Source organism: Sebastes umbrosus, chromosome 19, assembly GCF_015220745.1.
Source record: "Sebastes umbrosus isolate fSebUmb1 chromosome 19, fSebUmb1.pri, whole genome shotgun sequence".
NCBI lineage: Eukaryota > Metazoa > Chordata > Actinopteri > Perciformes > Sebastidae > Sebastes > Sebastes umbrosus.
The window spans coordinates 12,493,363-12,509,023 of NC_051287.1; the positions used below are offsets into that span (position 1 = coordinate 12,493,363).

At 37.4% G+C, this 15,661-nt stretch overlaps 1 protein-coding gene across 1 annotated transcript; it reads left to right on the top strand.

Annotated features, from left to right (window-relative positions):
• Nucleotides 1-434: 434 nt before the first annotated feature.
• dolpp1 (dolichyldiphosphatase 1) lies at nt 435-6,474 on the top strand. The gene is made up of 8 exons (XM_037753517.1): nt 435-565; nt 1,273-1,373; nt 1,521-1,605; nt 2,883-2,982; nt 3,398-3,496; nt 3,629-3,757; nt 3,894-3,983; nt 5,088-6,474. The coding sequence occupies exons 1-8, from the start codon at nt 490-492 to the stop codon at nt 5,122-5,124; spliced, it is 717 nt and encodes a 238-aa protein (XP_037609445.1). The 5' UTR covers nt 435-489; the 3' UTR covers nt 5,125-6,474.
• Nucleotides 6,475-15,661: the final 9,187 nt, after the last annotated feature.

The window sequence follows — 15,661 nt, forward strand, 5'->3', positions numbered from 1 at the left end:
GCTCATAACTGATGTATAAAGCAATGTTTTTTTTTAATTATTATTATTTATATTATTATTATTAAATTGTAAACACTTTATAAAGGGTGACTTATTAAAAAAAGTGGTAGAAAATTAATTTTTAAACATTTGATAATCTTCCCCTATAAGTTCAGATTTAAAATATCTGGGCAAATACCCAATCAATATATATGACAAGTAGACTAATAAGTAATTTATAGCCTAATCATGAAAAATCCCTATTTTATTTTTTTGTATTTTTTGAATGAGGACAGATTGCTGCTTTAACATGCAGTGCTGGACTTTTGTGTGTGTTTTTTGTTCATTCAATAATTCTTCTCTATGGGCTAAATATCTCATCTCCAGCGCTCGGCTGTGATTGGTCGGCTTGCTCCACCGCGTCATCACAGAGCTCGGCTCACTATTTGCTAGACGCGTGTCTGGTGGGCGTTTCACTCACCGGGACTATCCCGGTTGTGTCCGGGTAAGATGGCGGTGGAAGAACAGTGCTCGGCACCACCTCGATGGCGGTCCATATCTCTGACACACGTAGAGTTCCCGGAGGGTACGTATAAAATATTGAAAATGTTAACCAACCAACCAGCCCGCTTTTATTAATTTTCCCGAAGACTGCGTTGTTTTGGTCATACTGCCAAATAGTGAGACGCTGTGGCCGATTTTCTTAGTGATACATGCCAAATAGTGAGACGCCTGTAAAAGCGGTCGAGCACACAGCGGGGGAATGTAAAAAAAACAACCCGGGTCTGCCAAATTGTGAGACACAGCGGCGCATGCGCAGTTTGGTGCTAACGTCCACAATGAATGCTAACAAGCTAAGCTAGGCTAACTAGCATATTAGCTGCCTTAATATCGGCTCTGATGTTTTCTTTCATGGTTTAGCGAATATGCCACAACTTGTATGAACTATTCGACTAAATTAAGCTTCATTAACAACAAAATAGTATGTATTATTATTGTTATTTCACCTTATATAGCATTGTAGCCACGGCTAACGCAGCTAGCTCCTTGGCCTGATACTGGTAAGTATAAGTAGCTAAAATAAACCACATGGAGATGTCTTAAATAATAAAATAACATAGTCTGGTGTGTTAGTTTGTGGCTTAGCTACTCCACCACATTCCTTTGTCGCAATGTTCTTGAATGTTTATGTAAAGCACTTTGAATTGCCCTGTTGCTGAAATGTGCTATACAGATAAAGCTGCCTTGCCTTGCTACTGGTCTTAACATCAGTACTGTGTCTCCATGTTTCAGGTGATCTGACTGGACAGGTGCTGGCCTACATCAGCCTCCTACCCATAGCAATCCTTGTGGGTTTTGTTACACTCATAGTGTTTAAACGGGAGCTGCACACGGTGAGTAAAAGCATCACCTTTTAAAGTCAGTTTGTTGTGCTGTGAAATTGGCCCACAGGAGGTCTGAACATTTGTGTGTCAGACACAGGGGCCAGAAGTTTGTAAGCACTCATGTGTTGATTTTGCTTTTTGTAAAAAAAAATACAGATTTCCTTCTTCGGTGGAGTCATCCTGAATGAAGCGGTGAACTGGCTGCTGAAGCACATTCTCAGAGAGCCGCGCCCATGTGCAGGTGAGTGAAGGAACAAACTGTGTGTGTAGTTGTGCAATATTTTGCAAAAGCATCACAGTAGCCAGGAAATCTTCTTCTAATATCAATCACAATATCTGTTCAGGTAACAGGACATTGCTAGCATTCCTTTGTACTACACATTAGGGATGTCACAATACCTGGAATCTAGGAGTCGATACCAATACCAGTGAATTTCCACGATTCTCGATACCAATTCGATACCACGGTAAAAAAAACAACAACAATAAATCCCATGTAATTCAACACACACTCTTTTATTATTTGAATATTAAAGTATAGGGAATATTTGAACATTACAAAAAACAGGCAAGTAGCCTTTAAGTAATAAATAAAAAGAATTGACCCATTTTGTTAATTTTGGCGTATTAGCAGCATGTTATCAATCGATAGTCAGACGACGAACACTACATACTGACCGTGAATGCATCTGGTCCGTCAGCTCAGAGTAGTAGGAGCAGGAGACGGAGAATTTATTGTCGAAGCGAAAAGCAAACGCACCTATTTGGCGATATTTCACATTTAATCCCAATGATATAAGGGAACTATAATGTTAATGAGGTAATCGCCGCGAGGTGGATGGAGCCGTCACAGCCGGTGTGCACGGAGAAGCGGTGCCGGGTAGACCCCCACAGCGAAGCCCCGCAGCAAAAGTGCTACAGGAGTGGCCAGACACACCGCCAGCCGACAGTAAAGATCAGAGTCAGCACACTGCACATATTGACCGTAATCTTTCTTGTAAAATGTCCAGTGTAATCGGTAAACACCGGTGTTGTCACAAGTTTATTAACCGGTGGGAAAATTTTCCTCACTGTCACATCCCTACCAATGACCATTACAGGCATCGTACAGTAGTAGATATTAAAGGCATGACATCAGTATAAACGGTACGGTGAATTTTAGCTAATCAAAACGTAGTTTCAATGTTTTCAACAGAGAGAAAAAAAACATACATTATAAAAGCATAGACAAACACACGGTTTACATACAAAATAGAGAAGTTTGTTCTGAGTTACAGAAAACAATTACAAGTCGCATTCAAAACAATTAAAATTGAAATAAATATGCAAATGTTCTTCAAATGGATTGTATTGTGTTATCGTCCAACCCTAGCCAGATATTTATGTAATAGTTGAGTCACGAGAGCCGCTCACTTTAGTTTTAAACTTTGGTGATTATCTTGACCAAAATAATTGGTCCTATGTTTCTATGAAGATTGTAAATGTATATTAATATCAGGTTCTGTTGTCTTTCTGCAGGAGCTCATTCAACCGTCCACACAGAGTATGGGATGCCCTCCAGTCATTCCCAGCTTATGTGGTTCTTTGTTGTTTACTTCTTTCTTTTCCTTTATTTAAGGTGAGCTTGTTTTTTTCTTAGTGTTTGGAGAGGATTAAGGGTGGAAGCCCGTAGCTGTGAAATTCTCAGAAGTGCAAAAACAAGCTAAAGTTTAATGTCCTCAAATTAATCAAATAGTTTTTGTTCATTTCTACAATTGAACATTTTCATTGAAGTTGAATATTTAGGAAAAAAATAGATCTAAATAATATGTTGAATAATTGTGTCATGCATACATGTATTGTATCAGTGATTGATTACATCATATTCATGTCAAACAAGCATATTATTTATAGTGTTATCTGTGATTTACTGGTTTATTCCAGGGCATGTATTTCATTATCACATTTTTGTTTATCACTCATTAGCTGCTTTCACTCCACCTTTCCAGGAGGTAGATGTCATAGTGTGAACTCATGCTGATCTCTTTTTTCAGAATGCATCAAACGAACAATGCTCGATGTGTGGACCTGCTGTGGAGACACATACTGTCCATCATCCTGTTGGGCATGGCCTTATCAGTCTCATACAGCAGGTAAGGCTGCAACTAACCACACTAACACCACACGTTTAATACTATTTCAAGTGCATCTTGCTGGATTTAGTTTAGTTTAGAAATCCAGGCACAATTCTTGAACGTTGTTTTGTCTCTCTCTCTCATTCTCAGGGTCTACCTGTTGTATCACACCTGGAGCCAGGTTTTCTATGGCGGAGTGGCCGGTAGTACGATTGGCATAATCTGGTTCTTTTTCACACAAGAGGTGCTGACACCATTATTCCCCAAAATAGCAGCGTGGTAAGTAGTGCTCTCATTTCTCTGCCTCCTCCTCCTTGTGTCACAGGGGAAGACGATTCGTCCTCAGCCTGAATAAGTGGATAAAACTAGTCTTTGACGGCTCCACTAATCATTTGTTCTTTCAATATTTTCATAGGCCAATATCAGAGTACTTCCTGGTGCGAGACACAAGCCTGATCCCCAACATCTTATGGTTTGAGTATACAGTGACCAGATCAGAGGCAAGGTAAGCTGCTGTCTTGGATATATATCACCCACTATTTTTATTTCATGCCCATCTCATGCCATGTGCCCACACATAAGTCTGCATAAAATCCAGATAATGAAAAAATAAGAAATGCGTTACAAGAGGTCAAGAAGCCACGGGCCTCCCCTCAACTTCAGGAGAAAAAACAACAGTAACAAAAAAGGAAAAGAGAGGAAAAAAAAGAAGAAATCTAAGTTAACATAATTTAAAAAAAAATTATGAAAACAACAAGCACACAAAATGAGCAGATAAACTAACCAATCAGTAGACAACAATCCAATAAAAACAAAGAAATACATAAACAATACAAGAAAAATATAAGAGAAAAAAAAAAATATAAATATATATATATATATATATATATATATATATATATATATATATATAAATAAATAAATAAATAAATAAATAAATAAATAAACGTCAATAAATCATTTTACGTCATGAACACCACATCTATCACCGTTAAGGCCCGGTCACACCAGAAAGTAGCACACTGGCGTTTATCTACGTGTCCTGGTGATGTGTGCTAGGTGTCATTTAGGGCTTTTCCATTGGCACCTTTGGCCGCGCTGAGTCAAACCATGCCGCGTTTCCTTTACCAGTTTAATCGCGCCGAGTTGTGCCGAGCCACGGCAGAGATGGACCATCTCTGGAGTCTGGCCACTCACGTTTCCACCATGGATGTATTCCACTACTCCACCGATGTCTTTCCGGCACCATTTCACCTCGCCAGATTTCAGAACGAGACTTCTCCTTGAGCGAGACTCTTTCCATAATGTCAGACACCTATAATAACAATCATGATGGCAAAAAACGGCACTTTTAGTGGACGTAAATGACAGTGCCAGCTTGCCCCAATAGGATTACATTGCAGCCTGTGAGCAGCTGCCATCTACAGTGTTCTCCCTCAATATTGAACCAATTTCAGAAATTGTTGTTGTCACTTAGACACAAAACATGGTGTCCAGGTTGAAATATATGAAAGTTACCCTTTAAATGCTGGTGTGACCGAGCCTTTACCATCTTTGAGACTTTTGCATTCGGTGCATGACTCGATTCTTTCTGTATTTTCTTCTTTAGGAACAGACAACGAAAGCTTGGAACAAAACTTCAGTGATCTGCACAGTTCTCCTGTGAAGCTGAGTTTAGGACCACACACATGCACACACTCATGTACGTACACACACACACACACACACACAAACAAAATGCGACAAAAACACACTGGAGAACCATCTTTTGGACTGACGTGGTTGCAAGGAGAAAAGGGCAAAAACCGTTTACAGGTGGCGACAGAGTGCCTGGACCTGGCCCGGAGCCTACAGCCTGAGCAAGTCCGTCCACACGCCTCTCCTCCTTGTACAGCTTGCCTCCAAATGCTCTTCAACGCATGCAAGACTGTGCAAGAGGCATACTATTTAATGATAGATTAATATATATATTTTAACTATAAACGCACGCTGACAGTAACAGTGTACTGTAAGAGATTCAAAGAGCCTAACAAAAGGTGGTTTCAAACAAATTGGTGGGCGTCATTGCAGCATGTATTTAGTGATTCCTTTTTTTAAATATTCTGATGGATAGCTGGTGGGAACGGGTGGGGAGGGGGGCTGGTTATGGCTAGGTTGGGGGTATGTGGAATTAACCATTTTTCATTGTTATATAATAGAAAAATGAACAATTTCTAAAATGGGTTATGATGTAATATAAATGAAAATTTGCACTTTGTGAAATTTACAAAAAAAACAAAAAAAAAAACGACTAACACTAGTTAGATGTTAAGACCCTTCCCCTCTTTTCCCTCATCAGTCTTTGCTTTGTGTCTATGACTGTCAGTCCTAATATATTAGACTCCAAAGGCGATCTGCAAGCAGTGTAAATGAATCTATACTAAAGAGGTTGTGCTTTCTGTTCATGTCCACGTTTGAGGATTATGAGACTAAATCACAGCAGCAGGTTTCAGTTGTTTTTCGTTTGTCGAACACACTTTGGACTGAGGTGGTGTTTTCTTAATGCCTCACACACAGTAGCAGCCTGGGAACAGGATTCTGGGAATCAGTTTCATTTTTTTTTTATTCATTCAGTTTCTTAACTCGTTTTCTGCTGTTGCAGATTTTACTTTTTACCTGCTTTTTCCAAGATAACATTCCATATCATTTAGTGAGAAAACGTACATAAAGACTGCCGAGGGGATATGTTTTCTTTTTGTATTATTTTTGAAGAAAGGAGAAAAAAAAAAAAAAAAAAAAAAAAAAAGCCTCAGGTCAGTCGTAGCATGTGATTATGCTTAATTCCTCACAGCCCACGGCAGCTAATGTTGACAGCTGTCATGTGGGGATCTGAAGCTGAGTTAAAACTGTCATATCATTAGCTCCACAAAGGGAAGTAGTTCTCTTAGAATTTGATTTGTTTTTTGTTCCATGTGTAACCTATATCAGGCTGAATAAAAATGTGTTTATGTACAGGAGATGGTTCAAGTGTGGTGCTTTGAAACACAGTGGCATGTTAAGTACACTATACTGATGAAAAGACTGGCATGAGGCACTTGTCATGATGACATAGTAGTAGGTGTTTTATTCATTAGGAATATTGCAGTGATGCCATGCTAACATACCGATATGAAGGACAGAACCGGCCAAAATCAATAAATAAATTAATATTACTTGATAAATGAAAATGCCATTAAATGTTCCAAAATTAAGATAAAAAATAAATGTAGGCATTAATTATTTGATAAAATGTGACATAAATGGTTATTTCTGGTTTATTTAATTTGCTTCTTTATTTACCTTTTTATTAATTCCCCTATTTACCTACTCTTCTATTTAATTTTCCCTTTTATTTATATATTTATTTTTATTAAATTAATTGATTTTGCATTTATTTTTTATTCATTTAAAATTGATTTTAAAATATATGTATTCATTATTAAATTTATTTATATATTTAATTATTTACAACTCCAAAAGTGAGGAGGGAGATAAAATGTGATAGAAGATGCGTAGATATCACAGCCCCTTAGGAATATTGCAGCGATGCTATGCTAGCATACTGATATGGAGGACAGAACTTGCCAAAAATAAAAAAATTAACATATTAATAAATTACTCAAATTAATATGCCATTAAATGTACCAAAAATAATATTAAAAATAAATGAAGGCATTAAAAATAAATTGATATTTATTTACCTTTGTATTAATTCCCCTATTTATCTACTCTTTAATTCTTTAATTTTCCCTTTTATTTATTTATTTTGATTAGCTTAAATTGATTTATTTAATTTTACATTTATTTTTTATTCATTTAAAATGTATGTTTCATTATTAAATATATTTATGTAATTATGTATGCATTATTTTCAAATATCAATTTCTGTCACATTTGATCAGTGAATTAATGCCAACATTTATTCGTAATATTATCTTTGGTACATTTAATGGCATATAATCCATCCAATAATAGTTGTGGTGGGGGACTTGCGCTGCTAGCATGGTTAAAACCATGTAGCTGTAGGTTATATAAATACTAGAAACTGCTGAGTAAAATACAGTATGTAATGTGATCCGAGGTAGCCAACAATCATACCGTGGCCTACAATGAGTTTTCACAGCCCTTTTCTCTCCAAAGACTCAAATTGTTGTAGAAAATGTGCAACAAAGAATTAGAAATGTTGCCCTATTTGCCAGAGACAGAAGCATTTGAGTATATATTTGGATATTATATGGGCTAGTGCAGGTGACAAATGAAAAATAGCCCTCTGTTCAGCTCAAACAATGAACAAGCTCCTTGTCTTGTGAAGGGAGCGTCATGCTTTTCTCTCTCCTGCTCTCTATTCCCCGATGTGACTCCTAGAGAAACATCTGCCCTATTTAAACGACCCATTCCATTTTTGACTCACTTTTCTGGTCTAACCTCAGGCTATCCCCAAACACCCGTCGGGAACGGGCATAACCTAGATAAAAATGATGAAGACCTCAACCTATTTCTGTTTCTCTAAGCTATATTTTCTCTGACCTGCACTGTTTGGATGAGCAGCGAGCTTTTATTAGAAGTGATGGTTCAGAGCTGGTCGTCACCTCCCTCCACAGATGTGTCTTTACTTAACAGATGTTTAATTCTAGTCTGTCATACTTATGAAAGGTTAAGGCCGAAAACAGACATTATACATGTAGATATATTACACACTTCCTTCCCAACAGACGTGCCAAGCTGTCCCATATTGGGACACTAAGTCCACTGAAATTTAAAACATAGCAGGACTGACATCCACTGGATGAAGATTGTTATTACAATGTTAAACTCAGTGTAAGGCAGCAAATGGAAGTCATAAAATAAGCTAAAAATATCTTTATCAGGAGATTATTTTTATATTTTGAACCAAATTATACTTTTTCTTTCTACTTTTAGTACGTACTGCAGCTGCCCTTGTAGCTGTAGCTGCCAATGTACACACTATTGCAAGCAGTATGCATACAGTTGGGACATACTACTTCGTGCCTTGAACTTTGACCGTCTTGCTCATATATCTGCAGAGGATTGTGGGTCAGAATAGCCAGAAAAGCATGCTGGCTTGCATCCTGCAAAATGCGACCGGATATAGTAGGGACATCCTGGTATTTTTGGCATACTGCATTTGACAAATATTTAATTGTGATTAATCGCATGATTGTCCATGATTAATCACGATAATTGCAAATTAATCAGACGTTTTTTATTATTGTCAATCAATTAACATCACAAAACAAATATTGTTCAGAAACCCTCACAGGTACTGCATTTAGCATCAAAAATATGCTCAAATCATAATATGGCGAACTGCAGCCCAACAGGCAACAACAGCTGTCAGTGTGTCAGTGTGCTGACTTGACTATGACTTGCCCCAAACTGCATGTGATTATCATAAAGTGGGCATGTCTGTAAAGGGGAGACTCGTGGGTACCCATAGAACCCCAAATTTAGCACAAGTTCGGAGTGTTATTTAACCTCCTTTAACGTTTCTTAAAAATAATTTGCGTTAACACATTATTAGCGCGTTAACTTTGACAGCCCTAATTGGGACATATTAAATCTTTATCTAGCATACTAAACAGTTTGGTAGTATGGTCTTTGGAAGTCACGTTTACGAGCACTCGACTTCTGCATATCACCGCCCCTATGGAAAGCCGTTTGAGCATTAATTACATATCCTTGATATCAGACGTCAGTTTCCTCCACTCGGTCCTCGGTCTTTGTCAGCACTAGTTGGACATTTGATCGCATTAATTTGCCATTTTGTCTTACTAGTTGAACAAAAACTCTTACTAGTCACTGTTTTTCCGCAGCTAGTGTCACTTTTGTCCAACTAATTCCAACAGAAGCCTTTCTAGCTAACTAGTGACCTACAATGTTCTGCACTAGTTAACTAGTGAGGTGAATATGTGCTTTACTAGTTAACTTGTCAGAGCTTTTGTAGCTCACTAGTTAATTAGTAAGGCTCTCAGCTTTACTAGTTCGGTCCAGAGTTCCACTAGTGCTTCAAAAAGCTGACTGGGGACATCAGTTCCATCAATACAAAATAACACCAGCTTTATTCTTCAAAATTGTAAAGACATTTTTAATTTGAGGTTAACATTTTTCACCTACAGGATGATAATCACAAATCAAACATCAGCCCCAGTTTGACTAACAAGCTGATCTCTAACGGCAACTCTTCCACAGTGGACTTGTTTATTTTTTATCCTGTAACATCTTAATCGCTTGACAGTTGGCTAAGATATAGAAATGTAACAAACCTGCTGGACACTTTAAGCTTTGCATTTCAGCATGTTAGCTTTGGATTAGTTTTGTAATGACAATAATGACAGCCATGTGTTATGCTGATCTTTAAATTAATGGTGGTAAGAAATGGTGCCATGTTAAATGCTGTAGTAGTATCTGAACATGAATCAGTGGATTTGATTCACAGGGGTTTAACAGGCATTTTGGATGAAAAGTACACGCATCAAGTAAAAGATCTTGAGGGGATTTATTTAATGAAGTAAACAAGTTGTTATTTGTATCTGTTGAGTCCCCTGGTTTGGTTTGGTTCTGCTCTCCTGTAAAGCGCAGCCAAAACCGGCTTCAAATCCTGGATTCCAGTCCTCCAAATGTATTTTTTGAGGATAACATTTATTACAACAAACACTGCAGTTGTCTATCTAATTTAGAGTTTTTTGTCAAAGTCTAATTTCTGCCAGCAGACTTTGGCAAGACATCCAGAGTGTAATCTCACAGGAGAGATCGGCAGCAGCTTTGAGTGTGTTCAAGCTTAGAAATGGGAAGCTGTTCAACGTCTCTGCTCAAATCTAATGTCGGGAAATTTATTGAGTGAGGCTTTAAAATCACTGTTATACAGTACAAACATGTGCAGAATCATACTGTTAATAGTGCACTGTTCTTAGATTTACAGGTGGTCAAATTGCCTCTAGAGGATTTTATGAAGAAAGTAGGAATTTGAACATTTTCTGCAGTAAAGTAATATTTGACTCTTTTCACCTGTAGTTGTTCTAACTGCATTAATAACACCTAATAATAACTTAGAGGATAAAGGTAATTAAATCCCATTGCATCTTTACCCTAAGATGCTCAGTGTCAAATATACAAATCAAGTCAAACTGGCCAAATACTCCGCTGTATGGGTGTCTCTACTGTTGCACCAGCACCACTAGATGGCACCCATCGTACATCTACAGGAGGGACTGTAACGAGACAAGCTCAGATTTGTTCGGTACCTATCACACATTAATACAGTGCAGGCTTACTGTAACGCAGACAACTAAACACAACATAACATCAACATCCATGTGGCCCCCTGTGAGCTTCATTAAACTGCCTTTAAGTTGCAATATCTTATTTAAAATGATGTTGTGCTTAACCTGATTGAGCCATTTGTCCGAATCAGAATCCCGAAGAAGTCTGATGAATTTGTAGCATTTTCTTTAAAAACATGCTCAACCAATCAGTTGAAATGTCCATCCATGTTAAAAGTAGTTAGTAAGTTATACAACGTTTTCTGATCGGAAACTGTTGTCAATATGATAAAAAAGACAATGTTGCTCTTGTCCATAAAAAGAGAGTCTTTAATTTCACTTCAACAGGAAAAAAATAATGCTGATTTTTGAAAGTGCAGTTTTACTGTAAAAGGAAACCTCAACTGTTTGGCAGAGAATCATAATTTAAAAACTGTTTGGTCAGTTGAAAAAAAAAAGTAGTTTGTTGTAAGTGACCAAAGGAACTTAGAAAATAAATAGATAGATAGATAGATAGATAGATAGATAGGGACAGGACCTTTTTACTATAGTATAATATAGTATAGTATAGTATAGTAGTAGTTATACTGTTTTTAGTTATGCCACATACAAAAAACATACTGCTGGAGAGCTTATCTTCTGGCCGATCAGTTGATGCTAGTGTTCGCTGTTTGAAGGTTTGTTGGTAGCTATAGCATGAGTCTAAAGTGTGTCTGCTCTCATTGGGCCGGTATGGACAGTATTGTTAATAGTTCCTACCTTGTTACAAATCAACAACAAGCAGACAACAACAAGACACAGGCTTTTTGTTGCTGAATAAGACCCACTGTGTGATTGTTTACTCAAGCGGCAGTCGGTCAAACACATATCTCAGTAATTTATGAAAATATAATAATTTTTACAAATGTTTTGTTTTTCATCGAAGACATGTGTGACAAAGTGAGATTGCAAATATAAGGTGTTCAAATTTAGACTGCAGTTTTTAGATTTGAAATAATATATTTTTAGCCCAGAACAAGGTGTCCCAACCGATCTGGGGAGGTCTGTTTAACAAAATTGTGTCTTTCACGTTTGGATCTGACTTTAAAAAACGTGATAAACTGTTAGTAGACGCTTGTATCTGTTCAGGGATCAATTTATTTTCATTACTGTTTAAGTAGTCTGTGAGTAATGGAAAGTGATTTGGTGTTGATAGAAAAGTGTCTCAACTGACCCCGCTCTCCCCCAAAGAATCATTGAATTGCCCATGAAAGAATTATAAATCATTATGAATTATTGTCAGGAAGGTGAACTGGCCACAAGACAGGATTTTAAGAAGCAATATTAGTGTTGACGTATGAGATAATTAAAAATATATATTTCATGTGTGTTAAAAACATCAAGAGGATGCCCGACACAACCAGCAAAATAATAATAAAAAAAAAAAAAATAGGCCGCCTACTTTCTCCAGTTTAACCTCAATAAATGATTCTTCAAAACGTATGTTAGTGCATATCAGAAAGTCAGTATGAGGAGTTGCATTGTTGGGTCTTATGTCTCTTTAGATCCATAAGTAGAGCAGATTCAAGCTCAGCTGCCCCTCCAAACTGACATCAGTATACAACTTAAATAACTTTAAAAGTTTCACAGACTAGTTGACAGATCTACAGCTGACAATATGAGTTCAGAAATAAACAAAAAGAAACTTTAAATAAATCAAAAGGTAAAATAAATAGATCCACCCATTAGGATACAAATAAATGCCAAAAGAAAATCAGTTTTATATCAACTGTGCCAACTTCTGTTGAACAGTGAAGAGTCTGTTATAATTAGTGTGTGACAGAGCCACCATCTCCTCCACGGAAACATGCAAACAGCGTGTTTGTACAGCCATTGTTACAACAAACGTATGAGCGGTGGCATGAGGCGCGTACAAACTGCCGCCCTCACATTTCTTTTTCTGTCTCTTGGATAGAACATAAAGCACGACAAGCAACCTGCCCGTTCTTTAATTTTAACTTACAAACGTTTGAGGAATGGCAGCACATTTATTCACCTCCATGTGCTGATTTCTTCTTCTCTTTTTTTCTTTTTTTTTTGGCTCCATGGACATATTTCTAATCTTTTGGGAGTAAAATGGGTTGTTCATGAGCCAAATGATTGTCTTAATCCGATCCAAAATCCTGAAGCAGCTCACCGAGCCTGTTGCTTCACTGATATTTATGAGAAAAATGTGAAACATTTCACTTTTCTTTCGCCCCTACTTTGATTTAATTTGTCTGTAGCTAAGAAAGTCAACTCATCAGGTGTCCTGGCAGGAGACGTCTTTTATTTTCTTTTATTCGATGGACCTCTACTCAGACGTCTGTGAGTTGTACTTTTTGAAGAAAAGTTTTCTGCACATGAGCAGCTTCCTGCTGAACTCAACAGATTCAGAAGCTGCAGGCAGCAACAAGAAAACAGGAAGAAACAAACACACTAAAAACTAAACGGTCCTGTTCAACTGAAACCAAATGATACTAAATACACACTTGTTAGCGGAGTGGCTCTAAGGATGACATAGTTGGACTGTTGGTCGGTCAACTCAACAGCTATTGGATGGATTACCATGAATGTTTGTACAGTATTTGCACAGAAAACAGGCTGCAACACGTTTACTGCACTGGTGGATTTCTTTACATGTATTGAGAAAATGCAGTTTTAGGACCATTACAGACAAAAAGGCCTTGACAAGAATTATTTGCATTTTTTAAAATGCATCTTATTTTGGTTTTGTATGATAAATATTAATGAAATAACTAGCAACTAAGGCTCTTAAATAAATGTATAAAAAAATAACAGTATTCCCTTATATAAAGTAGCACAAAATGGAAATACTCAGGTGAAGTACAACCTAAAAAAATCATATAAGTGTAGTACTTAAGTAAATGTATATGTAAGGGCTGCCCCCTCTCAGTTGATTAGCCGACTAATCGGTTTTGGTCTAGTAGTCGATTTCTTTAGTCGATCCTTTTTTCATGCTGAATGACTTATTTCCAAGAAAAGTACGAGCACATCTCTGGTAAACACCAGATTTAAAGAGGTACTCTTGTGTGATTCTTTCCAGAGAAACTGAGTTTTACAGATCTGTCTTTTAAATCAAGTAATGAGTGTTAGTTTAACATCATTTTCAGGTAAATGTTCGAAGCCTTTACTGCCTGTACTTCACTGTTTGTCTGTCTGTCTGTGTGTTTTCACAGTCTCTCCACTTGGGGGCAACACACACTGACCTGAAGTCAGTTTTATAGGTGGTAGAAGTGTGTTGTGACATGGGTTGGTTCAAGGACAAAACAGATATTTAGAGGACAAACATTACTGGGAGTCAGATTGTGGTAATATTTCTGTTTGTATCAATCTATTGTGTACTATTAGCCAGTTAAAGTCACTGAGTATGTTTCCTTATAGCTGACATCCCTTAAGGGCTGGTTTAAGTTAGTAAGAACATCTGTCCATAGATACCTCCAATTCATTTAGTTACAGTCTAGGAATAATATCCTCTATATCAGGTAAACAGCTGCTAGATGTTGAATAAAATTGCAAGATGTTTTAAAAGCTTTGATTGCTGAGATTTTTTTTTAGTTCTGGCCTCTCACCTCCAGTAGTTTTAGTCTTTATTTAGACTCTGAGAGAAGCTTCACTGTTAGGTCCTGATCCTAGGCCAGCTGGTGAACACGTGCTGCTATTTTTACACAATATTGAGCTTATGTTGCAATAATTTTGATATTGCAGAGGATAAAACAAACAAACACAACACACAAACAGCTCTCAAGCTGCGGCCCGGCACTGTTCATATCATATAATATATAATATTGTACCCATGAACCACAACATCCGCTTCTGCACACCTGCTTTTGTTAAAATCCCTCGCTGTCTCGTTCGGCTTTCCGAGAGGATCTAATTGCCACAAGTTGTACTCTAATTTATGAATTACTCTTTAACATCCCAGAGAAAGACCAGTCGGACTCTTGTGCTGCAGTATAAATAGTTTACAACACACTACATAATGTAGTTGTGAGCAGATATAACAAGAACTATAACTCCTCCTGGGGACACCCAGGAGTAGAGACTGCTGTATAAACTGATAATGAATACCAATATAGTACAACTTCATTGGAAAAGTTACAGATACTGTACATTAATAAACATTAAAATGTCCTTATAGCTGCATACAACTACATTGATAATGCGTTTGTATAGAACTATAAATTCTAAATAGCTTTAAAATATTTATAACCAGGTGGTTTGAGTTGCCTTTTTTCAAAATCTCCAGTACACCAGGCCACCAATTGAATAACTATTATTTACTTCCATAAGAGCCTCAGCTTTCCATCCACTCCCTTATTAAAATATCAAACTAAAGTTAAAGTTATACTCTTTAAAATTTCAGTCATGGTTGGTTTGGTGACAGCAGTGATTACTTGTCTCTGCTCATCAGCAGCTACTCTGTCAGACATAATAACAGCAGAGTGACTGGTGTGTGTTTACAGTGCAGCCAAACAGTCATGTTGTTTTAATGCAACACGTTCTCACTCCCAATCAGGACCCCTTGGAGTCACTTTTTAATGCACTCGGTACACATTTAGCGTAATTTTTCAACTTGCAGCGTAGTCCGATAGACTTCAACACATGGTTAATGTTCTGAATTCAAACAATACTGCTTGGTAGGTTTAGGGAAAGATCATGGTTTGGGTTAAAATAAGTATGTTTGTTACGTAAGTTAAGTACTTTTGGTTTCACACGGGAGACGAACAGCAAGGTCTCTGCGACACATCCTCACTCCCAACTCGTCAAATATCGCCGCTAGGTCAGCGCTGTTAGGTCAGCGCCCCTCGGCATCGGAGACCGACACACGGGGTGTCACTATTTG

What these genes read in the sequence shown, in the direction of transcription:
- dolpp1 (XM_037753517.1), top strand. Translation starts at nt 490, where the DNA reads ATGGCGGTGGAAGAACAGTGCTCGGCACCACCTCGATGGCGGTCCATA. An exon ending in AGAGCCGCGCCCATGTGCAG is followed by an intron (nt 1,606 to 2,882) that starts GTGAGTGAAGGA and finishes GTCTTTCTGCAG; the next exon opens with GAGCTCATTCAACCGTCCAC. An exon ending in GTGACCAGATCAGAGGCAAG is followed by an intron (nt 3,984 to 5,087) that starts GTAAGCTGCTGT and finishes TTTCTTCTTTAG; the next exon opens with GAACAGACAACGAAAGCTTG.